Source organism: Catharus ustulatus, chromosome 13 (genome assembly GCF_009819885.2).
Source record: "Catharus ustulatus isolate bCatUst1 chromosome 13, bCatUst1.pri.v2, whole genome shotgun sequence".
In the NCBI taxonomy this organism is placed as follows: Eukaryota; Metazoa; Chordata; class Aves; order Passeriformes; family Turdidae; genus Catharus; species Catharus ustulatus.
In genome coordinates, this window is record NC_046233.1 from 13551742 (window position 1) to 13577812 (window position 26071).

The following is a 26071-nucleotide window of genomic DNA, read 5'->3' on the forward strand; positions in this document are numbered from 1 at the left end:
GTCCTCAGGACAGCTGGGTTGGTCCTCTGCAGACAGACCTGGAACGTTTGGATGGATGGGCAGAGTCCAGTGGGATGAGGTTTAATAATTCCCAAGTGCAGAGTCCTGCATTTTGGCCACAATAACCCCCTGCAGCATTACAGGCTGGGAGGGTGTGGCTGGACAGTGCCCAGACAGAAAGGGACCTGGGGGTGCTGGTCAGCAGCTGACTGAACATGAGCCAGCAGTGAGCCCTGGTGGCCAAGGAGGCCAATGGATCAGGAATGGTGTGGCCAGCAGGAGCAGGGAGGTCATTCTTCCCTGTACTGGGCACTGGTGAGGCCACACCTCGAGTGCTGTGTCCAGTTCTGTCCCCTCAGTTCAGGGAGGATGTTGAGACACTTGAGCATGTCCAGAGGAGGCAGCGAGGCTGGGGAGGGGCTGAGGGAGCTGGGGCTGTTTGTCCTGGAGAAAAGGAGACTCAGGGGTGACCTTATCACTCTACAGCTCCCTGAAAGGTGGCTGTGCTCAGGTGGGGTTGGGCTCTGGCTCCAGGCAGCAACTGGCAGAATGAGAAAACACAGTCTTAAGTTGCACTGAGGGAAAATTAGGTTGGATACTAGGAGAAAGTTTTTTACTGAAAGAATGATAAAGTATTGGAATGGTCTTCCCAGGGAGGTGTTGGAGTCACCATCCCTGGATGTGTTTTATTAAAGACTGGATGTGGCACTTGGTGCTGTGGTTTAGTTGAGGTGTTAGGACTTGGGTTGGACTCGTTGATCTTGGAGGCCTCTTCCAACCTGGTGATTCTGTGATTAAAGTAGAATATACAAATATATACTTTGTTGCTGCATTATACATTATTAATGTATAGCTCAGAATCAATAGATCTGAAAAAAAGGTACTCTATATAAAGCAAACCTATATATAAAGCTTTGAAGGTGAACAGCTATTTTTAGAGCATTTGGCAAAATGTAGGTATTTTATATGGGTAAGAGTAAAGAGCGTACTGCCATCTTACATGCATGAGATCAGTAAAATGGAATTATTTTGGATGATTTTGCAGTGCAGATTAATTAGCTGCATACAAGTTGTGCAATTACAATTTTAATAGCGTGATCAGCTTTGGAAAAAAAGAAAGAAGCTGGATTCTGGATGTCATTGGGGAAAGAATCTGGAGAACATAATTATAAATGGGTGAAGAAAATGCCTGATGCTCTTTTCCATTTATCCTAATCTTCTCTTTTCCCTGTTATCTAAACCCTGTTTGTCTGAGACATGCACTTGGTCCCATTGGCACTAAGCAAAATGAATTTTTTTCCTTTTCACTGCTTGCTTAAGTAACAGGACTGGGTGTCTCCTGAACTCACTTTTGCTCTGTGCTTCAGTCTCCTTCCCTTGTAAGTCATTCCATATGTTTATTGTAGGTGTCAAATTGTTCAAACTGTTATTTCTAGATTGTTTTATTTAAGATTTATTTTTAAACTGGCAAATACAAATTTAGTGAGCCTGCCTCTGGGTGGACCAGTGTTGACACCCTGTGGCTAACTAGATTAAATCACAGAGGAGTATTTAGTTGGGGTATCCTGAGGGAAATCTCCCAGGCTTTAGCCACTGCTTGAATACAGTAGTCTCATAACTGTGTACTGACTGCACAGCAGGCTTCTGCTCTCATTTCCTTGAGGGAATATGTGAAAATAGTACAAAAATATATTGAATAACAACTGACTTTTATGACTTCTTCTCCTTATCCTGATTCAGTACTTTTTAACTGCTTCTATGCTAAGGGAAGAGCTGGATGCCAAGTGTGCCAAAGCATTATGTGATATGTGTCTTTCAAACAGTCATAAAATCAGTGTTCTATTTATTGGCCATGCCAAACATTCAATTACAAAATCTGTAAGTCTATTTTATTGCTGTTGTGAACATGGCCTTTCTCTGTAATTTATTTTATATTGGAGTGTCTGTCTACACTAAATGCAGTTCTTCAACCTTAAAGTAGAAAATTCAGAGCAGCACCACTGAATGCAGAGACTAATTTTCTGGGAGTAAGGTGTGCTTTAACACTGATAAAAATACGGATTTTTAATAAGATACATTTGATTTTTACTGTGGATTTAAGAAATAATGTGAAAATATAAAACCTTGGTATTATTTTTTGTTATTTAGCTGTGTAATGATGGCTTAAAAAGTTTGGTACCACTCAAAGTATTTTTTAATTATTCTTTAAGGAAATGCCACAAGTGAAGCCAAGGAATAAAGGAAACCTCAGAATAATTTCACCATTTATGAAGTCAAAGGCTGGGTTTTTGCAAGTAGTTAGTATGTACATTGAGTAGTCATGAATAGGAGTCATACCCTCTTCAGAGTGATGGTCCTTACAGCGTAACCTCATGGGCTGCTTCACATCAAGATGTGCAGTTTTTTCTCGCCTTCCTTTATCCCTATTCCTCTCTTCCCTGCTGCCTCCAGACACTCACATTTCCATTGGGAGTACAGTAATTTCACGACTATAAGGCGCACCCTTTTGACTTAAATTTTCCCTCGAACCCGGAAGTGCGCCTTATAGTCTGGTGTGCCTTATCTGATGGACAAAGTTGCGAAATTTGCCAAACTGGAAGTGTGAGCTGTGAGCCGTGGGGGGAGCCAGCAGTGCCATGGCATCCAACTGGAGGCGGGCCCAGGATCCCGTGGCACCACCCCTGCCGGGTTGAGGCGGGGCCTTGGCCAGCAACCGCACGGGGGGAGCTGGGGGTGGAGCCTCACTGCAAAAAAAAAGTGCGCCTTATAGACCGGTGCGCCTTATCTGATCTACAAAGTTGCGAATTTTGCCGACTCCCGGGGGGTGTGCCTTATAGTCCCGTGCGCCTTATGGTCGTGAAATTACTGTACTCTCACACCAGGTCTCTCAAGCTGCCCAGCACAAAGGAAGGGAAAGGGGGAATCTTCCAAGGGAGCAGGTGCCAAGCTATTTAAGACCAAAATGGAACTTCCAGTTTCACCCAGACGTTGGCAGACAGCCAGTGCAGGTCACAGACTATTGGTGTAAAGATCTTTTTCTCAAATAGATGATTTGCTAAACAGTTTGCTGCTTCTGCATTAGCTCAGAGCTGCCCTTGCATCAACCCTGGAGTCACCTCATGTTGAGCACATCACAGTAATTTGCCCAAGAGGGCACTTTAGACTGAATTCTTACCTGACTTCATACTTTCTTACAGTGCCAACCATCCCCGGGTATATGGTATCTAAATCAGAACAGTTATATTTGATGTTGGACTGGCACCATTGTGAGCTGCTTGCTCTCTATAACACCAGCTAGAGACCTTCCCCTATCCTTAAACTGTATGGCAGCCCTTTTGGAACATTGCATCCACTGACACTACATGACTTGTGTTATCCATTAAGAATAATCAATAGATCTGTTAAAGCTTCTGTGATTTCAATTTTTTTATGCTCTAAAGAAGCACTGAAAAAATCAGTATTCTTGGGTTAACTGAGGAGTTTTGTGGCAGATTGTTTTTGGAAAACAGCTGTAGTTGAGCCTTTTTTCCTCCCTATCTCTCCATGGGTAATTCACTGCACCAGTCCTAGAGGTAAAGTTATTTTAATATGGTCTTTTTGATATTTCTCCTTTCATTTTAACCTGAAGGCTGGTCAGAAAGCTGCCTCTTCATAGTGCTCTGTGGGTCTCTGCCACCCCCCAAAAGATTCTTCCACTTTAAATAATACCACAATCCAAAAGGCTCTGTCACTTCAAATTTATGCAACCCTTTCTGCTTTTGCTGTACTGAAGATTTTTCTTTTGGTTTTGAGGGAGAACAGGTCTGCCTTGTGAGCTTTCCACCCTATCTCCCTTTAACCTCTCAAATCTCTTTGCCTCGTTTCAAGTTTCATTACTTATACTTTGACCAGCTTTACTTGTTGCCAGTTTTAGACTTTTGCATTCCAGTTATTATATTCTCTTGGGAATAAAAGCTTGGTGTGCTATAAATTTACTTTTCTTTTACAAGAAACAGAATATAGTTCTTTGGAAGTTAATCTATTGTCCCCATTCATCTGATAACCTCTGGGCTGTTTTTTTTCTTTGAGAAAGTGAGTGAAAACATATTTTAATGTTCTTCTAACAAAGTATTTTGGTATAAGAAATCAAAGTATATGGATTTACTGTATGTTAATATAGTCTTACATGCAAGGATCTCGAAGACATAGCATTTAGAAATTTTTAGACAATGAACAACAAATTTAACCAAAACACAGAGTGGATTCTGTTTAATTTTTTTTTTTTTTCATTTACCATGGGAAAATGTATTTCTTTTCTCTTTAAGTGCTTTACTCTTCATAATCCTCCATAAAACTTGAAAATGTCAGTCATCTAGATAATTGAAAACATATAATAAATGTAATAGTTATATAGTTGTTAAATTAACTACCGAGTACACTTAAAGACAAAAGTTTATAGCAAAAAAGTTTTTTACCCAAGTATTTTATGCTTCTAATTATGGATTAAGGAAAAAAAATAGATTTTACAGTTAGTAAGGTTAAAATATTCTCTTCTGTTTAGTCTTTCATCTTCAGTTTTGAGAAGATGAACTACTATGTTTATCATACTTATTTTGACCTTAACCTTTTTTTAATGAAAGAGTCTTAAAATGTCCCAGCTGGCATGTCTCCCACTGTTGTGAAAAAAAAAAAAGAAGAAGAAAGAAAACTTTGAGTAGCTCTTCCTGTGCAGTAGTTGTAGCAGGCTGAATAAAACCATATAATGTATTAAGCAGAGAGTCAGTAATCTGTTATTTGGAGATGGAATTTGAGACATGTCTTGCCCCTACTTTGTTATGAAACCTATAAAGAAACACTGTAGAGAAAAAAAAAGGCATAAAACATATTAGTAAATATGCAAAACCATTAAAATATGCTTTATTTTTATAATTTTGCACCAATAAATACGATCCTAGCAATCATCATAACATCTTTATAATTTTAATGTAAGGTAGTTTGACTCAGTGCAAGGTTTATGTACCAGACCATTAAGTTTGAACTAGGACATTCCCCGTGTTTTTAGTGGAATTTACAAAATGTGTAGCAGCTGGAAATCTGACTCAAGGAACATTATGCAAACCTCTGTACAATGCCCACCAAAGCACGCTGAAATTACAGGTGAGAATTAGCTCTGGGAATATGTTCTTTTATGAGGATCGAAAAGGGCATCACTTCACATAAATCAGAAGATTCTGCATTGGTGCAAAAGTAATGAAATGCAAGGATTATCTTTCTTTTTTAATTAGTTTGTGATTTTTTTTCAGAAGTGGGTCTTGAATCAAATTGAAAGGAGATGAGGTGTAGTTATCTTGCTGTCTGTATCAGATGTCTGTTAGTGAATATTGGCTGAGAGAGCTTCTGAATGGAGAACACCTTGCTCCAGATCACTTCCAGACACGTGGGAACCAGTGTGAGGCTTCCCAAATAACAGCAGCATTTGGTCAGGGTCAAAGATGAGAAAAATTCAGTGCCTTGAGTCTTATTCTAGTGATGAACATTCTGTTCTGGTACTCAGAACCTGAAATGTATTCTTTTACTTCTTGGCAGTTCCTGCAATTCTAGGAAAGTAAATAACACTTTTTCCTTTGGAACAGAGGGGGAATCAAGCAGACATACCCTGTAGCTTATGAATAAAGTTTAGGAGTAAAAGTTTTAGTAGCTCCTTATAGGAGTACTTTCCATAAAATCTGTTAGTAACTACACGCTCTAGCTGTGTGTAAAACCTCTGTATGTTGCTGATTATGTTGTATGCAAAATTAGAATTTTATCTATATAAAAAGTGCTCTTAGAGTACTAGAAAGAGTGTCCTTCCAGACTCCATTGAAATTATCCATGCTTGATAAGGTATCACTGCTAATTAGTGCAGTATAAAGCTCTTGAAAGCCACACATCAGCAAATGCATGCCCTTGTGCATTGATGTAGCATGTTGGTGTAACAAGGACTTTACTCAAAGTGTTCAAAATCTGTGGGAAATGCCTCTGGATTATTTGTGATATATGTATTTCAGAGGTTCAGCTCTAGTATCTCAGCTTTTCTGACCTTTCCTTCAAAGCCTAAATATGGGAAAAGGTAAAAATGTTTTTTTTTAAACAGGACTGAAGTCCTAGAATTCATATGTCATGCTTGAAGTTGTGTGCAGCTGTGGCAATGGCCTGGAAGGAGCTGGGACTTTGGTCAGTCTCATGTTATCAGCCTGTTTTAGCTGATTGGAGCAGAGGGACAAAGGGTTGTGAGCAGGAGAGAATTCAAGACTTGTACCTCAGCTAGTTTATGATTCTTGGTAAATTCATAAATGTTGGAGTAAGATTGACGAATTTGTTCTTCATGAATGATCTGAGGTAATTACAGGTTACTATTCCAGATACCTATGTTTTGTTTACAAGCCTATCAAGTAGCAGTGTTTTAATCCAGTGTCTTCTAGGTAAGAAAGAAGTAAATGAATGAGGTATAACTATCTAAAAAGTATTTGCTTGAAAGCTGTCAATGTCCTGGTAACTTGAAAAAAATGCCCTCATTGAATTCTAAAAAAATGCACCATATTTAAGCATTAGATTCTTATTATCATATTAGTAGATATCCTAATTTGTTTTTCTCTTTGTGGTACTATTGTGTGAGGGATAGGCAGTGGTAAGGTGATGTTTAAAAGCATGATTATGGTGGCATTATGTAACAATCACTTTTCAACACGGTTATAGTGTTTCAATTTGCAAATTTTACATACTTGAAAAAAAAATCAGTTCTGCAAGCTACAAACTTTTAAAGACTTTAAATCTGCCAAATTATAGCCACTTACTTTTGCCTGACATATTTTCAACTTAGACCCACATAGGAGCTGCCAAACTTGTTTCTTTTCATTACCTGTTCTATGTCTGGCTCAAAGTTTAGATTTTAGAAAATGGAAAAAAGCTGTTTGTGGAATCACAAGGCTCTTGAGCTCTTAGTTTCCTCTTAGTATCAACGTTTATTTATTTAGGTTTGGGCTGGGTTTCAAAAGATTGAAATTGGAAACAGAGAAGGTGACTCTGAATACCATTTATCTGTATGTAAGCGAACATTCAATGTACATTTAATTTAAAAAATTGCTGTTTCCTACAAGAGGGAGATATTTTTCACATTGTTAAAACATTTTTAGAGGTCACTAGGTGGTCATGTCACCAGCAGGGAGTTTTTGTTTGGCAGGCTGCATTAGCAGTTAGTAACAAATGCCTCCCATGATTCTGCGTTCAAAAGGAGTTGCTTTGCAAGTAACAAATACTTACAACCTGAGAACTGAAGTATAAAAAGTAGTGACAGGGGAAAATGTTTGGAAATGTAAAACAGCATCTTTAGTGGCCAAATTGGAGTGTTTAGGGAGTTGAAGATTACATATCTACTTTATACTTGAGCTTGGAGTTTACAGAAGCAATAATATTTCCACTACTGGAGTTGTGAGTCTCATCATTTCTAAGGAACTGTAAATTTGCAGCTTACAGAAGTCCTTGCTTTGGGCTGTAATTAACTCTCAATATAATTGTCATCACAGCTTTCACACTAGTTTTAAATTTTGTTTCCTTATGTGGATTTGCATATTTTATGAATGCCTATAAATATTATGACTTAATTTTCCTCAGATAAAAAATGTTTTAAAAATTAGAAAGAAATAAAATTGAACAACACCAAATGTATACAGAAAGTTTGGCCAATTCTACACCAGGAATGAATGGCAGACATGTTTGAGACACTCTTTTTAATCTCTTACTTTGTTGTCTTTCTGGATTGAGATATGGTGTGTAAACATTTGCTAGTAGGAGTACAATGGAAATAGTATTTGGAAACTAGAAGTGCTGAGAGTTGAACTGAAAATATCAATTTTTCATATGTGTAATACAATTAATTTTTAAACAAATTAGTAGCTGGAACAGCTAAGGATTTCTTCCCTTAAATAGAGGGGTCACTTTTCCTCAATGAATGTAATTGAGACATTCTGGTTATTCAGGTGGTTATTTAGGCCCTTGTCATCCCACCATGCAAAAGCAATCAGGGAAGGACTCTAGAAGAAGATAATGCCAATGGTGATGCTAATCTGCAACAGCTGCTTGATTTAGGACTGCATTGATTCACACCTAAGCTCTGACCCTGGCACCTCTGCTGTTGTATTGCCAAAATCTCCAGAGTCCTTTAGTCTTTATGCACTCAGATGTCCTTGACAGGCTGGTGGTATTTTTCATTTAAACTGACCATGTCCAGAGTGAGAACCTGCTGGTAGGAGAGGATGTGTGCTTGGACACCCTGCCTTCCCAGTTCCACACGAGGTACACCTTCTGTGGAGAGTCTGCAAGGGAAGGACAAAGCCAGAACTGGGATGAATTGGACATGTGGCCTTTTCGTTTGGCACCACAAAACACATCTTTGCTTAAAACAGAGCTTTGTACTTCTCCAAGAGCATCTCTTGTTGATGGACAGTGCTGAAAGTCTGCGAATGGATATTCTCTGAAGGATGGCAGGATGAGATCTGCAAGTAATCCCATCAACTCACCTTTATGCTCAACTTCCACAGGAAGGAAACTCTAAAATATATGAGATAGAAGAGAGTTGCTGTGCCCTCTGATCCTGTGACCTTGTTAAAACCAGGCCCCCAATCTGGATGAGCTGAAGAATAATGTGCGCCAGCTGTGCAGGCTGCATGGAGCACGGGGAACCGAGAATCTTTGACAAAAAAAGGTGCTTGGAAAGGCACTTCAGGCCAATTGATACCACATGGTGACCTTATGAGGACTAGAGTCCTTGGGGTCCCTTTTCAGAATTAGACTTGGACCAAATCTAGCAGCTGGATTTTTTTTCCTCTGGAAGGTTGCTGTGGTTTAGTTAGCTATACTATTGCTTGTCTGTATTGAATAGAAAAAGCCATGCCTGGAATTCTCAATATCTCTATTTTATTATACTCAGAAGACACATTCTGATAATTTTTTCTGGGGATTCCTGGCAGGAGCAACATGAAACTTAATCCTTACCTCAAGTTCTGCAGTACTAGAGTAGCTCGTGCATTACTGTGGTTAGGGCTCTTGAAGATGCAGGAGAGCATTTTCACAGGTCCATGGGCCAGTGATAGATCAAACAAGGAGCAAAGGACTTGTGTTTCTCATGTGTGAGTGTTGCTCTAAAACCTGCCAGCAAGCTCTCCTGTTCTGTTTCAGTGTGGACATTCTGCTCAGGTGACCTGCTCTGGCCCTGAGAGAGATGGTTACATTCATTATTGGGATATAATCACACAACTCTGGAAGCAGTGACTTTGTGCTGGATACTGGCACAGTCTGTGGCTAAAGAGATTTACTTAAAATGTTTTCTTGATTAGGATTTCCTAAACTGTGGTCTTAACTGGTTGGAATAAACAACAGTAAACCCAGTCCAAGAGTTTTATAGCACTTACTAGGTTTCTCAACACTTCAGTTTCTGTGCAAAAAGGATCTGTGAAATATATTGAATGTTTATCAATAACTTCATTTTCCTGTAATCAATTAGGCTGAAGTTACAGGGGTTTTTAAGAATATGTATGCATATATTTTGCTATGTATGTTAGGAAATAATTTGGTGGGTTTGTAATTGTATATTAAAGAACAGTAGTTCACCTTGAAGGTGACAATTAAAAATTGATCTGTGAGTCATTAAATGTTGGGAAATGTTGTTTGTTCTTTTGGTAGCTTGTCTCCTCTTCTGCAGCAGCTGAGGTTTTTCTGCTGGTATATATTCATTTAAGGTGATTTGTGTTAGATGGATGTTAAGAAAATGAATGCTATGGCTTTTTGACTAGCAACTTTTATCAACATCTTCAGCAAATTGCCAGTGAGGTGCAATAGTCCTTTTCAGTAATCATTTCTTTGTGGACAAAGAAATAGTTCCTGAGTCTCTGTTCTGTTACTTGAAAAACTGAGGTCTCTCTCAACAATCAAAACATATTCTTGGGTCCTTGGAGGAATTTAAGGGGTTTCTGTAAAGGAGTCGGGGACACAATTGGGGTTCTGTCCATCTCTCAGTTAGAATTGGTCATTTTTAAACACAATCTTAAACTTTGGGGTTTGTTTTCAGCAGATTTTGACTGTGCTCTGATTTATTCATTGTACTGCATTATGATTGCTGATTTAGTTACAGATAATGACAGAAGCTTAATGATAAGGCACTAGAGAGAGTCAGCTGCTCTGATAAGCTCTGCCAGGTCGGTTTTAGGTTTATGCAGTTTGTCCATCAGTTGTCTGCGTGTCAGCTGGCTGGAACTGGGGATGCTGGGGTGCATGGGGCAGAGATTTCAAGCCAGTCACCTTCCTGGCTAAGTGACAGTGCTGGCACAGCTGCAGGGTGTGGAGGAGCTGTTGGTGCTGAGATCAAGTGGAAGTGGCAGCAGTATCTGCTAGGACAGAAGACAGGTGGGAACAGTGTGGGGTTGTGAGTGAGCAGGGGGCTGTGTTGGACCACTCAGTGGGACATTACTCCTTAGGAGGTTTTCAGATGCAAAGAAGTTGGCAACTAGTGACATTGATTACAGTCAAATGGAAAGAACTAAAAAAATAATCTCCATTTAGTATTCCACCCATCAAAAATTCACTGGCTAACACCAGGATTTGATTATAACCAGTAAGAGTAATTCTACCTGTTGTAAAAACAGCTATTGAGGAAATACCTATTAGCAGTTCCTCCTTTTGTTATATTGTGCATGTCTTATTCACTGAATTGATTACAGAGTAATAAAAATTATTTTCTTTATTATATGAGTACCTGAGACAGCGTTTTCTTAGAAAACATTTTGGAGGTATTGTCAACACATGGAACTGTTGATTTGCTGATTTGCTTTTCACTTAGGTAGTCAGCACTGATATGATGAGTTCCTTGTTCAGCTCTCTTGCTTTGAGCCACTCTGCTTCCTGTAAATGTGAATATGCCAGCCTTTATAAATATCATATGGACTCTGTTCCTCCCAAACAATTGTAGCTGTTAGTAATTGTTCATTAAATAGTAACTTCTACTAATGCTCAGAAGCATGGAAGTAATTTGGGGAGAAACATACTTTGTTCCTTTGTACTTTGTACAATACCAATCTCTGCCTTAAGGATAAACTGAAGTCAACCTTAACTGTAGAACCATGAGCAGTGTTCAAAAGGCAGTATTAAAAGTAGTAGAACAACCAAGCCAACTATGTTTTTGCCAGGTTTTTAATACCTGAATGTAGTTTTAAATGTTTTAAATATTTTATTTATTAGATTTTTACATGGTGTTTCTTACCTTTAAAAATACCTCAATTATTTGTTAACTAAAACTTTGTTTGCTGTTGTTAAATCACAGGGTTTTGTAATCAATACATTAATTCCTTTCTCTTTTTTTGGAAAAAATAAGGCAGACACAGGTAAAATTACTTTGTGCTCGATCCTGACATGAATTTTTAGTATTTTGGTTAATTCTCTAGTCCAGGAAGGATTATGCTGCATTCTCTCTTTGAGCATCTCTTTTGGCAAGTTTTTGGTTACTTTCTTATTTGGGGAAGTATTGCTGTAGCCAGCTAGCACGATTCTCATATGCTTTAAAGTATTGTCTAGAATATTTCACATCATTTTGTATTCTGAGACTGTGCATTTTCTGTTGTACTGGAGCACACACTCAGCAGCAGAGGTACCTGCAGAGCTGAGTTGTAGTGACTGAGGAGGTCCCTTTTGTGCAACAGGAAAAAAAAAATCCTACACCTACTATTGTATCTAGGCTTTGATTTGGTTACTTCTGACTTCTTAGAGCAGCTGAGGTGCCATTATTTCCTCCCACCTGTACTGAATCTCTGCTCACAGCAGAAATTAGCAGCTGCTGTTTCATTTCTCATAGCAATGGCACTTGTATTAGCATTCCTCCTTCTAGTGACAGCTCATGTGAAAATGGATCACATTATTTGTGTGAGTCACGAGGCCACCCGGATAGCAATTCCAGCCAGCATTTTCCATAGCAACTACTTCTTAGGCTGATTCTGCCACAATTCTTTCCAGATGTGCTGTTGATTCAGGTAATGTTCAAAATCCTGCTCAGAAATATTTTTCTTTATTGTTGTCTTGGATTCTAGAGCTCATCCATGGTTGCAGTAAGTAAGTGTACAACTTTGTACATTGCTTAAAAAAAAAATCAACCATGGTCATGAAGAGGCCCCAGAACATGTCCTCTACTTGATTCTAAAGAGGGTTTGTGTTTTGGGTTTTTTTTAATTGCTGATTTTGGGTATTTTTCCAAAAGTACTATTGATTTTTGTTAGATGCACAGTCCATGTCTTATGTTTTGGAAGGAATTTATAGATTTTTGTACCATAGCTGCTGTAGAAATGTAGCAATCTTTATTAACTCAAATGTTCTTGCACACATACCTCTTGTAGTCCCATCCCAGGGGAAACCTGATTTTGCTATCTGATGTGTGTTTAGTAGCTGCTTCTGGAAGTCCCAATACCCTCTTTTCCCAAGAAGATTAATCTAAATTATTTTAACATATAATGAGAATACCTGACTAGACCAGTTAATTTCTGACACGGACATGGCTGATAGCTGAGAAGGAAGTGTTGTAACAGGGGAAAGAGATGATAACTAAAATATTGACAAGAAAGAAAAACCAGTTTGATTGACCTACCCAACAGCAAGAGCCATATAATTTTAAAAATTCTAGTTCACTGATTTTAATAATTTTGAAAGTATCATCTAGTACTGATTTTCAGTAACCAGTGAGTGTAGTCTTATGGATTAAGTAATTTTATTATCCACTTTTGTAGTAGAATTTGAGCTGACTTGATCTTAGCACAAAAGTAATCCTTTTTCCTGGAATAAAGGTCCTTCAGTTTAGGAAGTTTTGCTAAAGACTGCCAGAAATATTATTGAAATCAATAGGGACTTCATGTGTTAGGTTGGTGTGATGTGTAAGGAGTTGGTTTACCAAGACTAAACATGCTACAATTCATTGTGGAGCTATTTTAAGATATCTCAGTTCTGTTTTTTCTGCTGGGATGACTCCTTATTGCCACTCCAACATCCATCCTGTGGGCTCCAAACCTGACCAGATATGGTTTGTACCTCTTTAGTCTGCTCTGAGAAAGCACAAAGTGTCTTTGCTGTGAGCCAGCGTGGGTTATGGTAGAGCTCCCAGACTCTACACATGCATTTTCTAAAATGTTTCCTTAGTCAGAAACAGATTTTGAAACAGTTAACCCACCAAAGAAGATCAATGAGGAAACTCTTTACACAAAGTTGAATCATGTGAGGTCTTCATGCTTCTGGCAATGCTTGTGAATAGCTCCATTAGCAGGGAAGTCATATAATTAACTAGCATCATGTGGTATCCTATCTCTTTCATTCCCAATCTTTTAAGATACTAATTAGAGAAATATTTGTGCTGCTGCCTAATTTCCTCTCTCCTTATAAATAAAATATCGTGCTCCTACTCCAGGGTTTCATGGTCTTTACTGATACTTTTCTATTTTATAGTATTAATTTCTTATGCTGTATCTTGAGAGTGGAGTATTTTATTAAAAATGAAGGTTGGGTTTTTTTCCACTGAGATAAAGTAATGGTGGCAGGGTTTTAATAAATATTCTCTGATAAAATGTTCTTAGGCAATTAGGTCTTTAGACATCCTATACCTAAAGGAATTGTGGCCCGCTAGTGAGAGAAGAAATAAAATAACTTATCTTCTCTATTCAGGTGTTTACTTTTTTTTTTTTAATATTAGCTCCAATGATTATTGGTGTTGATACTTGGTTTTCTGTAGCTTATTCTGGTAGTTTCAGATATAATGGAATTGCCAGAAATTATATGTTAAAGTTTCTTCTATGTCTAGCAATACCTTATCAACCCAGCAAATATAGCAAAACCATAATTGTACAAAATGAAAATGTTGAGGTGTAATAATTGGTAGAATTTTCTGTATCAATCAAATTAAGCTTTTTTTTTTAAACTTTTAACACACACTCATGATGTAGAAATAAGTGATGAATCTCATAATGTTAATAAAGGTAATGATATTTCTGACTTCACAGATCTAAATTTAAATAGTTAAAATATGAAAATAGCAACTTTCTTGGGGGTAGTGTGTCAGGGGTTGTTTGTCCAAACATCTGAGGGGTTTCTTGGTGTCAGGTTCACATCCAGAGTGTATCTGACATGTATTTGTGACTGGTGGAATTTATATATTTAAATGGCACTGGTTTGCACTGCTCTGATGCCCCATTTAGTGAGTGAGCATTTAAACTGTGCCCTCAGATCAGTTGGCAAATATGAATTATGCACTGCAAGAGAGTGCATTCTGCTAATTCTGTAGGTGCCCAGGCAGTTTTATTTTTCAAAATTGGCTTCTAATGCACTGGAAAGCACAAGGCATAAATTCTAATATATTAATACTGATTTCTATATTTTGTTTCAAAATGGAGCCAGTTCATGCCATATTTTCAAGTTCAGTGTGATCCTAAATTGGATTTTATGTTTGTTGTTCAAAGGGCAACTCTTTGTAGCATTGTGAAAATTAGAAGGAAACCTTAAGTTACTTCTTTTGAAACCAGATTAATATTTCTTAAATTTCCAGTGGAAAGGAAAGAAACAGAGTTTTGAATATTTTTGTTTGTGTGGATAATTTTCTTCATCAGCGTTTACTAAAAGTTGGAAAAAGCCCCACTTATTCTTTAGTATAACCATCTATTTTGTAACAAATTGTTATTTGGAATATATTGTCAACTCAATATCAAGGACAGATTACAGTTAACAAAAGTTAAAAAACAAAGGTTTTTTAATGTTGCATTTCTGCATCTCAGTTTTATGTCTTTGACTTAAATATTTTGAATTCTCTGCAAATTCATTAAAACCATAATAACTCTTAATAGTAACATTTTTTCCAAGTTTAAACCTCCATTTGGCAGTTCAAAAACATTACCAAGAACTATATTCTAAAGATCAAACCATTCCTCCTCCAAAGCACTTTTATCTTTGTCTTCTATAAACAAAAAAAGTGGCGTTGAAGGATGAGTGGGCTGACAATGACAGATTACCTGGAGTTTTGTTTTCCTGTTTAACTTAGGTGGACCCAGTGCAGTGCCATGTTGTGCTGTAACACAATCCCTTGTGCTCAGATCCCATTGTTCTTCCCAGCAATCCCCACTCCTGCTCTTTGGGCTGTGGCATTAAGCAGGCAGAGGTATTTTATCCAAGTGTTGGTGTTATTCCTGTGGAGAATCAAACAAAGCCAAATGAGCAACAGGAGTCAGTTCCAGGGAAAAGCTGCAGAACTGAGGAGTAATTGTCATCTAATTCCTACTGCTGTGCTTTGCAGGACTCTGAGTTATTTTTTCTTCATTTCTCACACACTCTGAAGGTTGTTACATCTACTCCTGTGTGAGCAACGCTGCCTACTTGAATGAAATGATAATGCAATGGTTATGGAAGCATGATCTATGAAACCGTGATGTAATTGCTTTCACAATGTCTTTTATGGGGCATCTGTTTTACTTATCTGTCATTTCTGAAACATCAGTTATCAAGACATCAGAAGTACAATCTTATAGGGCTTGAAAAAGTTCCAAGAATTCAAAGGGCAGTTGAGTGGGTATTTCTTACTTGAAAACTATCCCAAAAGATGGGCATGAAGTTCTTTCTTTACCTTTTTAATCTGGATTAGTTTTGTTTCCTTAACAAAGGACCCACATGCACATTTCAAATATCTGTTAAGGAGGAAAAAGTGAATAATTTGGAATTGCCAATGTCAAGGCAATGTGGGAGATGTAAGTAGAGGTGTGATTATGGCAGTAATGACCTGTGGCTCTGGGGAGGTAGATTGGAGGGAAAGAACAGATGGGTAAGGAAGCTGCTTTGTCAAGAAACTCCTCTGAGATTATTAAAAATCAGATTCTCTCTTTTGCTTCCTTCCTTTTACTCTGAAATTTCACATTAGGAACAGCTGAATCTTCCCTTTTCTCCTTGATTTTAGTCTAATCTACATCTAATAGAAATCTAATGCGGGTGTAATACAGAGACTATTTGTTGTCTGTCTCACATAGTGTGAGCATTGATATTCATCCTCAGAGCTGCTTCCAGCAGAAGACTTGATCAGATGGAAAAATCAAGATTTGGTATTTGGATAATGTGAGGAAAAGTGCTTGGTGGGTTGGAGTGTGGAGTGGGGTATGTAAGAGCAGGTCTCACACGAAGTGGAGCAGCCCTTTCTTGGTGTGGCTGTAGAGATTCAATAATTGTCTGTGTTTGCTGTTAAGGGAACCAGGACAGCCCAAAGTGCCATTTCATGCTGTCTTTGCTTCTGAAAGTATTTTCAAGGGGTTTGTTCTTTGAATACAGTGCAAGATAATTGTTCACTTTAAAGGAGTAATCTATAAATGTGCTTTTGTCCAGCAATTGGGGAGATAAATTTTCTGTCAGAAAAAGCTGTAAAATACCAATAATATTCTGAAGTTTATTTTCTAAGATGCATGCACATCCATAATGGATTAACAGCATGTTTTAACAAACCATTTATTTGCTTTAGGAGTGACAGAGAGAAGCTGTTTCAAACAGGATCTCTCATCACCGTCTATCTCTAGTCACCTCCTACTGAACTTAAGGTTGAATACCGGGGGTCACAAGGGAAAGAAAACAATAATTAAAGTGAAAAAGTTGATGGAACTGGGTTTTTTTTTGTCCTTCAGTATGATTAGCATGCAAGAAGCTGGCTGAGTACTGTGCTGTATATCATTAGTTCAAACATTTCTGGCTTGATTTAGCTTTAATAGTGACTTTTAAAATTGCATTTCTGTATTTTGTGGAGAACAGCTTAAATAGTAAAGGCAGTAAAAGTTCTCATTAGAAGGTCTTATTTCTATAAATCTTAATCTTGAAATTCTGCTAGGTTACAATAGGACTGTTTCTGAGAACTCACCCTACCTCCCAAAAAGTTGTCATGGGTTCTTTTATTAAAGCTCAAAAAATTATTCTTAGACTAACAGAGGTGGGGAGTAAGGCAGGAGTGTTTACAGAGCTCACTTCTAAATTGACTGTGATAAGTGGCAATGCAATGTATTATGATTAGAGGTTTCTGGGAGACTCTTTAAGAAGGTTAACTGCAAGGCAGCTCTCAAAAGAAAGCATTTATCTTAGTGGTCATCCTTCAGTGTTTTATACTACTGAGATTTTTTTGTGGGTGGTTAGAACCATTTTTTTGTGTTTTATTAGCTGTATCTTGAATACCTCCTACTAGCTGAATGACAGTTTAGGGTTATTAAATCTGTTCTTAGTACATTTTTTTATCCTTAGTTAATCTTGACTAAATATATGCTAGTGAGCAACCCTTTTTTCTCAGTTGTTGCCCATATTTGTTAAAGAAATTATTCCATTTGACATTTGTTTAGGCTGAAGTTTGATAAAATACTGTATACAATATACTTTTTCAGTTTGGCATTCAACAGAGACTTTCATGGATTTATTTCTTCTTGCATTATCTTATCTTCCCTTCTAGTATGCTAAGACTTCCTTTTCATATTAAGTAATTTTTTCACTCCAGGACAGATGCTTTCACAAATGCAAACTCTGTGTGTGTGTATGGCTAGAGATCCATAAGATTGCATTTTTCAGGTGTTACATAATATTTATAACTGAGTTACTTTGCTATCATCTGCTTTCTCTAATCCTATGTAAGGTATTTTTTTTTAATTCAGATTTTTCTTTGACATTGCTTCCAGTGATGTTAGTAAAAGATTTATATAATTTTATACTTTCTGTTTGTTTAAAAGCTATCTCTATTATCAGATTAATAATTGATCATTCCTCCAAGGAAAGGAATCTTTTTATTTGACTGTCACAGAGGAATGGCCTTTGTCATTACACCTTGGTTAGATACTGGGAGGAAAAAATTTGCTGCTTTCTTCTGCAATTTATGGACATTGCTTCTTGTTCTGAGTGCCATGGATTTAGAAAAAAGAAGTTCTATTTCAATTTGATGTAGCATTTTTGGTTCTTGTTATCATGTTGTCACTCATAGACTATTTATTGCAGTTTTTCCCAGGGTTTTTTCATCAGTCATTTCTCTGCCTTTCCCCACATTTTTCAGAGAATGCTGAATTCAGTATTGCAGCTTTGTGTAGATGAAAAGTCACTTCTGCCTTGCGATCTATTTTTGTTTTTACTTCTTCATATGGCACTCTCCTTATTCACAACAGACCATCACATGGAGTTTCTCCTTACTTCTGTAGCATCATTGGTTTGTAAAGACCAATTTTATTCCTGTCTTCGTGGCACATGAAAATCCTCCCGATCTGAAGCCTTGTTGAAATGTAACAGGTAGATTTTCTAGCCCATCATTCGTTAGTTAATGCAAACATTATACAAACTGGAATTTTGGATAGAACAGAACTTGTGGAAATTAATGAATTCCTGACCCTCAGAGTGGGATGGCTGCAGTTGGAGGAGGAGAAATTTCATTTCATAAGTTTTGCTTTTCCAGGGAAAAGTTTTCCCTTCTCTCCTTGCAATAAGCAGCATATTATAATGGAAGATAGATAAGCTGGGAATCCTAAGAATTACCTTATGCAGGTGAAAGAAAAATGTATAGAATAATTAACAATTTGAAGCATTTGCTGTTAGGTTTAATATGTATTTTTTAACTTGAGAATTTACTTTTACTGTGAAAAGTTAGAATGATGGGTTTTTTTGGTGTTAAAAATGCTACCATGTTATTTGTATAACAGATTAGTTTGCCAAAAAAAGAGAGGAAAAACTACTAATAACAAAAGGGATTACTCTTTATAAATATTACTGTTAAAGAATGTCATTTAATCCACTGATCTAATAAATTATTTTAAAATTTATTTTATTGCTATAATTTATTAAACAATAAGGAGACATTTTGGCTGCAAATAGTGATAACATCTCTGTAGAACTGTATTTGGATAGTCATTTTTTTCCCTGACACAGTAGATAATTAGGAATTATAAATTATGCTTACACTCTTAGACACGTTAGCTGAGAGTGTATCAGGCTGTATGTTGTTCTTGGTGCCAATTCAGATCTTAATTTTCAAAAATTCTTGCACTTAAACTGATGATGAGTTTCATTTTATAGCAGCAAGGTAGAAGTGTATGACTTACCTGAGAGATTTAGGTAAAAACCTTGCCACCAGTTTACACTTTTGAATGAAGTTACCTCATGTTTGTAGGTGAGAAAATCATTATTGTCAGCCACTTTGCTGGCTTCTTAACCTTGTTCCTAGTGGCCACATAATCTCATTTCAAATGTTTGCTGCAAAAACAATCATATTAACTTTTTAGTAAGGTCACTGGATAAATAAAATAAATTGCTTCTGTCTGTGAGGTTTTGTACTTCCATAGGAAACTTGAAGTATCATGACAGGCTGGCACAACAACTTTCACAGGTGTGGGTAAGCTAGTGTGTAGTATGTAATAAATAGATATAATAATGTAGAAATTCTGACCTGTCCTGAGAGGCAGCTTCATAAATGCTTGGATCTCTTCATTTCCAGTGCTTCACAAGTGTGGGCAAGGTCTTTTCAACCTCTGTCTCCAGGGACTTGGTGGGGGCTGGATCCTGGGCCATGCAGGAGTAGAGGAGGATAGGGCTTTCCTCAGGTGCTCTGCATCTTTATTTTGTACTCTAAAAAGCAATGATAAAATCTGTTGGGCTTCTCTGTCTTCCCTCTGTACAGAAGTAGTTAATGAACAAAAATTAAAGCAACCAACATATCATTTGGTGGAATATACAGCCCAGCTGTGCCAACCTCTTGTTAACCTGGATGCCTGGTTAAATGCCACTTATATTTGAGGTTGTTGCTGTTCAGATGATCCATGTTAATAAACATGGGTAATTTCCTGGCCCATCCAGGACTGTGTCTGTGCAGACAGTGCTGTGCCCACACTGGGCAGGCTGTGTGAGCCAACCCCAGTCTGGAAGGCATCAGCACATTGTGTGGCACCGTGCCTGAGCTGAATCACCTTGTCTCTCAGATAAGTGAGGCTTTGCAGCTGACTCACATTTGGATGGCTCCAAGAGTGCTGGCTGGCAGTGTGAGTTTGCATTTGATGTGTTCATCCTTGCACATGGCTGGGGAAGCCCTTCCTCAGAAATCCCCTCCCTCGTATCGCGCAGTCATGGGTTTAAGGTTTCCCAGCTCCACTTAATTTAACTGTAAAGATAAGATTTAAAAAACATGTTGGCAATAATTTTGGGGGGGCGGGGGGGGGGGCAGTTCAAGTATGTGTGCTGTGGGTTTGATTCAAATCTTGGAGTGTCTCAGTGGACCACTTGTGGTGTCATTTGACAGCATTTATTTCACACGGCTATGAACCATCATTTCCTGGAAGTGCTTGATATGAGTCATTATTTCCTGGAATAAAGTGGTTGGTTACATATTTTCCCAAGCATTTTCCCAAGATAGGAAAATCCCCATCAGCTGAGAAAATACATGCCAAGGTCTGCGAAATTTTGCGGGTTTGGGGCTGCAGAATCCAGAGTGCAAATTTTTCAAAGCTTGTTGACTGGCTTTCCTCTTTCTTGAAAGGTTTCACCTCATCTGTTACTTTAAAGTGGAGTGGAGAATGTTGCACAGCTGAACAGTTATGATCACAAGAATGTGTGATCATTTTGGCTGGCAATGCAAAAAATATGGATGTGACTGAATCCTATTATCAGATGTTGAAATGATACCAAATAATTCAGTAGTTCTGACTCTTCTTCCTCACCAGTCAGGTTTGTGTTTTACTGCCAATTTAGAGGCAGTGACATGATCTAAATTTTAGAGAATTAAAATTTCAGTATAGATTCATGTAGTTTTCAGCCTTTAATTTAAACCTTTTATTCAATTTTTGGCTTTTTACAGCTGTAATATGTGTTAAATAACTATATATCATTAAAAAACTCATGGGGGACAAGTATTTACTGTGGAATTTGAGATCAGACATACTATATTGGGGCTGGCTGGCATGGAATTAACCTACACAGCCTAAGAATGAACCTAAATATATTCTGGAACCTTGGAAATCCTGAGATAGAGATTTCTTTAACATGCTTACAATGAAAATAGGTAGGTTTCTGATGGTGGTATTAATGTTTATCTTCAGGTATTATAACTGGAACATTGCTACACTTCTAACTAACTTTTCTCCAAGGCCAGGCTGGACAGGGCTTGGAGCAGCCTGGGGTAGTGGGAGGTGTCCTGCCCATGGTGGGGCGGCACTGGGTGGGCTTTAAGGTCCCTCCCAACCCAAACCATTCCATGATTTTATGATAAATTGCTTGCTTTCTGCAAGTTCAGAGGAAATTCACAGAGTAGCAAATTACTTTTTCCTATTTTGGCGCATTTAAAAATAATATTTTAATGAAAATGTTATGGAATAGGTACTTGAGCACAACATGTAAACAAACTGGAAGTCTTACAAATTACTACACAGAAATTTTTAGTGCATTATTATGAGGTTTATAGAAAAACAACATACCTATATTTCATTTCAAATTAGCATTATGGATATGCAACGCCTCTGATATTTTTTGTTTAATATTGGTTATTTAAAATAATTCATAGCTATAATTTAAATTAAGACTGTTGGAGACTTATGACATTCTCTTTTAAACATCATTTAACTGAGATTTGAATGAACAAGACAGAATAATAAATGAGACTATTAAAGTGTATGAATAAAATGCAACTGTTTATCTAAAATTGATCCATGTCGCATAACTTTGACTAAAATAAATGGGTTGTTTTTCTTTGACTCCATCAGAAATATTGTCCTATAAATATTTATATTAATACATTAGGAACTTTGAAATAAAAGTGAACTAACTTTCTTGACATTTTTGCTGGCAAGCAAAGGACTGTGAGAATTCCAAACTTTTAACTCACCTTGACTGTATGAAGTTCATGAGCCATATTCTTACATTTATTAGCAGTTGGAGCCTAAGGTTAATTTATGATCCATTTATCCATGTTTATTTTTTAATGATTGATCTTATATAGTTCTGGGAAAAGGCACAGGCTATAACATATTCTTTTCTAAAGGAATTAGGTATTTTGTGCTCTTTTTGGCTGATAAGTCATAGTCTGTCACTGAATACATTGCAGAAGGTGAATATATTTATTTTATTTATGAAATCAAAGGACAGATCATGTCCTTGCCAGAGCATGAGCTTTTTAGGGTATAAGACACTGCAAGAACTGTGCTTTCAACTGCATATTGTAAAAGATTGCCTTTGTCTTATGTCCTCACAAACTATTTGTGATGTGCCCCTGAGAGTGTCTGTGTTATCCAATGTGTATCTGAGTGCTGTAAGATTCTGTTTGTGCTCTAAAATTGAGGGGTCAAGATTGCAAAGGAAATGATTTCTCATGAAAAATCAGATCAAAAATGTTGTAGTTTACTTTTAGAAATATATTTTTGTGCTCACACAGTGAATAATAATTAATCCATAGGAAAACATGTAAGTAAATATTAGGGAGATATCCAGAGTTTCTGCACTGAAGACCCTAGGGTACCAAGTAAACAGGATAATATAAAAATTAGTTTTATCTATATCATCTTGCTTTCTGTTATTCAATCTCTATGATCTGCATAAGTCAAAAGAGATTTGTGTAAGGTATTCTAGAATTTGGGAAAGTGAATTGCAAAAAAAAAAGATTTTTAAAAGCAAGAAATTTCACAGAGCTATTCTTAAATATCATACTGGTGTAAAATAGACTGAGATAAATGGTTGATGAAGCAAATAATGAAAAGTCTATAAAGAGAAATGTTTGGCTAATTGCTTTATTTCATGATTTGGCTAGACCTGACAATGTTTGCTATTTGGGATGATCAGAAGGTAGGTGATTGTTCTCCTAGTGATTGAAAGAAACATCTCACATAGTGTGTATAGTCGTTTATATTCTGTTTTAATGAGAATGTAACAATTCTAATTTTATTTTCTTTTTTCAGACAGGAAGCTTTGCTTGCTGCAATTAGTGAAAAAGATGCAAATATTGCCTTGCTTGAGCTGTCTGCTTCAAAGAAAAAGAAGACTCAAGATGAAGTAATGGCTCTTAAAAGAGAGAAGGACAGATTAGTACATCAGTTAAAACAGCAGGTGGGGAGACATTACTTTTCATACTTTCTTGGCAACAGAAGACTGGCACTATTTTCATATGTACTGATTTATGCTGATGTCCTTTTGGAAGTGCTCAAGGCAGATCTGACACATGACAGCAGTTGCACAAAGTAGATGTGTTCCATTAAAGTGTTTATTGCTTCTCTGGAGTTGTTAAGAATAAGCTGCACTTTTGCTTGGCTCATATGTAGTCGATATATTTTGTTTTCCCTCTTCATATACTTTCCAACCTTCTTAATTCTGAGAGAGGACAGCAGATGCTCTTTGAATAAGGCAAGATCTGTCCATTCTGTTGACTCTTTTTAACCTCCTCTTGTTCAGTATTTGCCTATCTGTTGTAAAATAATTGTGTTTTCAGAAAGCTTCAGGCTTTCTGAGAGGTTAGCTGGAAATTGCAATTATCCTTAAAATTAATTCTCAAATGGTTAAAAATCACTGTGTCTTCAACACTATAAGTCAATAGAGGTTTAAATAAGAACCACATAGTTAAAAACCCTCTAGAAACAGTTATTATCACATATGTTCTGACCATTATGCAGTTGTGTCTCAGGTCAGTCAGCTGCCCAGAAGACATTTCACCAAAATTTATGTCATAATTAGGCAGATATGCTTCATGCTCTTTATTACTTCATCCCACTGAGCTGCAGTAGAGCAGATAATGTTGGGTTCCAAATAATTTTGGGGATTTTTGTTTTGCTTTGGACAAGAGAGGGTACCTGTTTTCTTTTTTAGATATCTTCTCTTTTTACCTTCATCTTAGGTTATTGAAGAGTAAATTAATACACCCCTTTGCCATGTTCCATGATACCTACCTACCATGGATATTTAAATAATGTTCATCAGAGAACTGGGCAACTCTTTTGTTGTTGTGCTTGCTTTGTTTTGGTGTTGTGCCCTTAAGCTATTGCTGGAAAGTGTTCAAAACATTGATAACTTTCTTCAGACAGAGAGCAAAAGCAGCAGAAAAGGATTGCTAGAGAAGCATTTTGTTGGATAACTTCAGTTAGAATTGTAACCAAATACTTCAAATACCTCCATTATTTATAGCGATAAAGATCTTCAGTAAAGCTATTTAACTAGATTAAATTGATGCCAAAATAATCTCCCTGTTATCTCAGACACCACAAAAAAAGAGTCACCAGGAACAGGAATGTGGTTTAATTAGGTCACCCCTTTATTACACTTAAGAATTATCTGATAATAGAGGTTGTAGGCTTCACTCATACTTCTTTAATCCCTCTGTGGAGAACCAGTGTCAGCCCCCAAAGGTTTCTCATGTGCACCCACCACAAGGTTGCTCTGATTTGCTGGCAGGGGGCAGTGGCAGCTTCTCCCTGTGTCATCCATCCCCCAGCTCCTGTTTCCCTGAGATGCTGCCTCTTGAGCTCTTTCTGAGTCACAGAAGCTGCAGCATCACTTGTTCTCTTCTGGTCTTATTTGTCCCATCTTCCATTTCCTCAGCTGTCACACTGCTGAAAGAGAGAATTCAAAAATGCCCAACTTCTCCAGCCTAATGTGATCATCAAAGGAGAAATATTTATAAATATTGGAAGATGAATCACTAGATAATGCTAAATATTAACATAAAGCCCTAAATTCATCCCTGTTTTATACTGTAAGAGAAATTTTTGCTTTGAGAGGCAAAACAGCACATTGGTCCATGATAAAAAATATATATATTCCTCTCATATATATCCACATTTTCTGTCTCCTTTGTGAATGTTAAACACATTGTAAACTCCTATTAAGACATTGATTTTAAGGTAATTTGTCACAACATTTAACACTGCAAAAGAAAAAGAGACATCTTAGAGAAATGAAATATCCTGACTTGGCAGAAAATGACAATATTTATGATTTATTTTAATAAAACTACAGATAGACATATCCCATCTTAAAGATTAAAATGTTATTTATATGAATGAGTTGAACCATCTTTTTATGAATTGTGACTGTGTGAGTTTAAGTAAAAGTTCTGTTATTTTTAAGCTGGAAGAGAATTGTTTTTATGTCAAAACCTTAATAACCTATAAAATTATTTGTATCACAGTATTTAATTGTAATGATTTAAATACAATTTTGCAGCTGCAATCTGTCAGTTAAATATTTGTTGTTTAGTGCTTAAATAATTGTGAAGCACAGTAATACACTCCCAGCAAAACAAAACCACTGGAATTGCTTGGATTCATACACCAAATGCTGTATTTTGAGAGCTGTAGAACTTTGTAGTCAACTTTAAAAAAACCTCTCAGAAATACAGCATTAAACAAAATTACCATGTGGGCTTGGCTGAGTGATTATGTAATGTGGATAATCTCCCTGGCCAAGATTCCTTTTGAGAATTATGAGAAGGTATTTTTAGATAAATTTGTACAGTGATGCAATCCTTCATGAAATAATTAGCTAAAAAGTCCATTTTTAGAACATCTCAAGAGATTTTGGAAGAGCAGAAGACACTGCTATGTTACTGGTTCATCCTGAACTTGGATACTGCAAGAAAATTTCCCAGTTGTCTCTTTTCACTCTTAGGATATATTGCCAAAAATGTAAGTGCAGTTGGCCAAAATGCAAGGTCTCCTAACTCCTTGAGAGCATTTTATTTTTCTTCTCAAAACATGAAATTAGAAACCTTTGCAGTGCTTTCAGGACTGCAGGTGTACAGAATACTCTGGCCAGAGGCAAAGCTGGTGTTTGGCAGAGTTCTCAGTTTTTTAGTTCACTGCTCTATATTTCATCACATCAACATATTGCTAATGCAACAAAAAGGGTGAGAAACAATCAAGGAATTTAAAAAATGTGTGTAATCACACTTCCTCAGCAAACTAACAACTAGCAATATTTTCTCCTGTATACAATACACAGAATTATTTCTTACTAATTACCCTGTAAGTATTTTAAAAAGCTCTTTCAGCAGCAAATGAATAAAGTGGAATTGTAGGACAGCGTG

At 37.0% G+C, this 26071-nt stretch overlaps 1 protein-coding gene across 11 annotated transcripts in view; it reads left to right on the top strand.

Moving 5' to 3' along the window:
• Positions 1 to 26071, top strand: part of ERC2 (ELKS/RAB6-interacting/CAST family member 2) — a 413636-nt gene that overhangs the window by 253483 nt on the left and 134082 nt on the right. For all 11 annotated transcript variants that reach the window (XR_004419294.2, XR_004419295.2, XR_004419300.2 and 8 more), the window contains one exon: positions 22956 to 23103. Coding sequence is in view for 1 of the 11 variants with exons in the window: in XM_033071602.2 (XP_032927493.1) it covers positions 22956 to 23103 (148 nt within the window). In the remaining 10 variants the exon portion in view is untranslated. The remainder of the gene's footprint in view (positions 1 to 22955; positions 23104 to 26071) is intronic.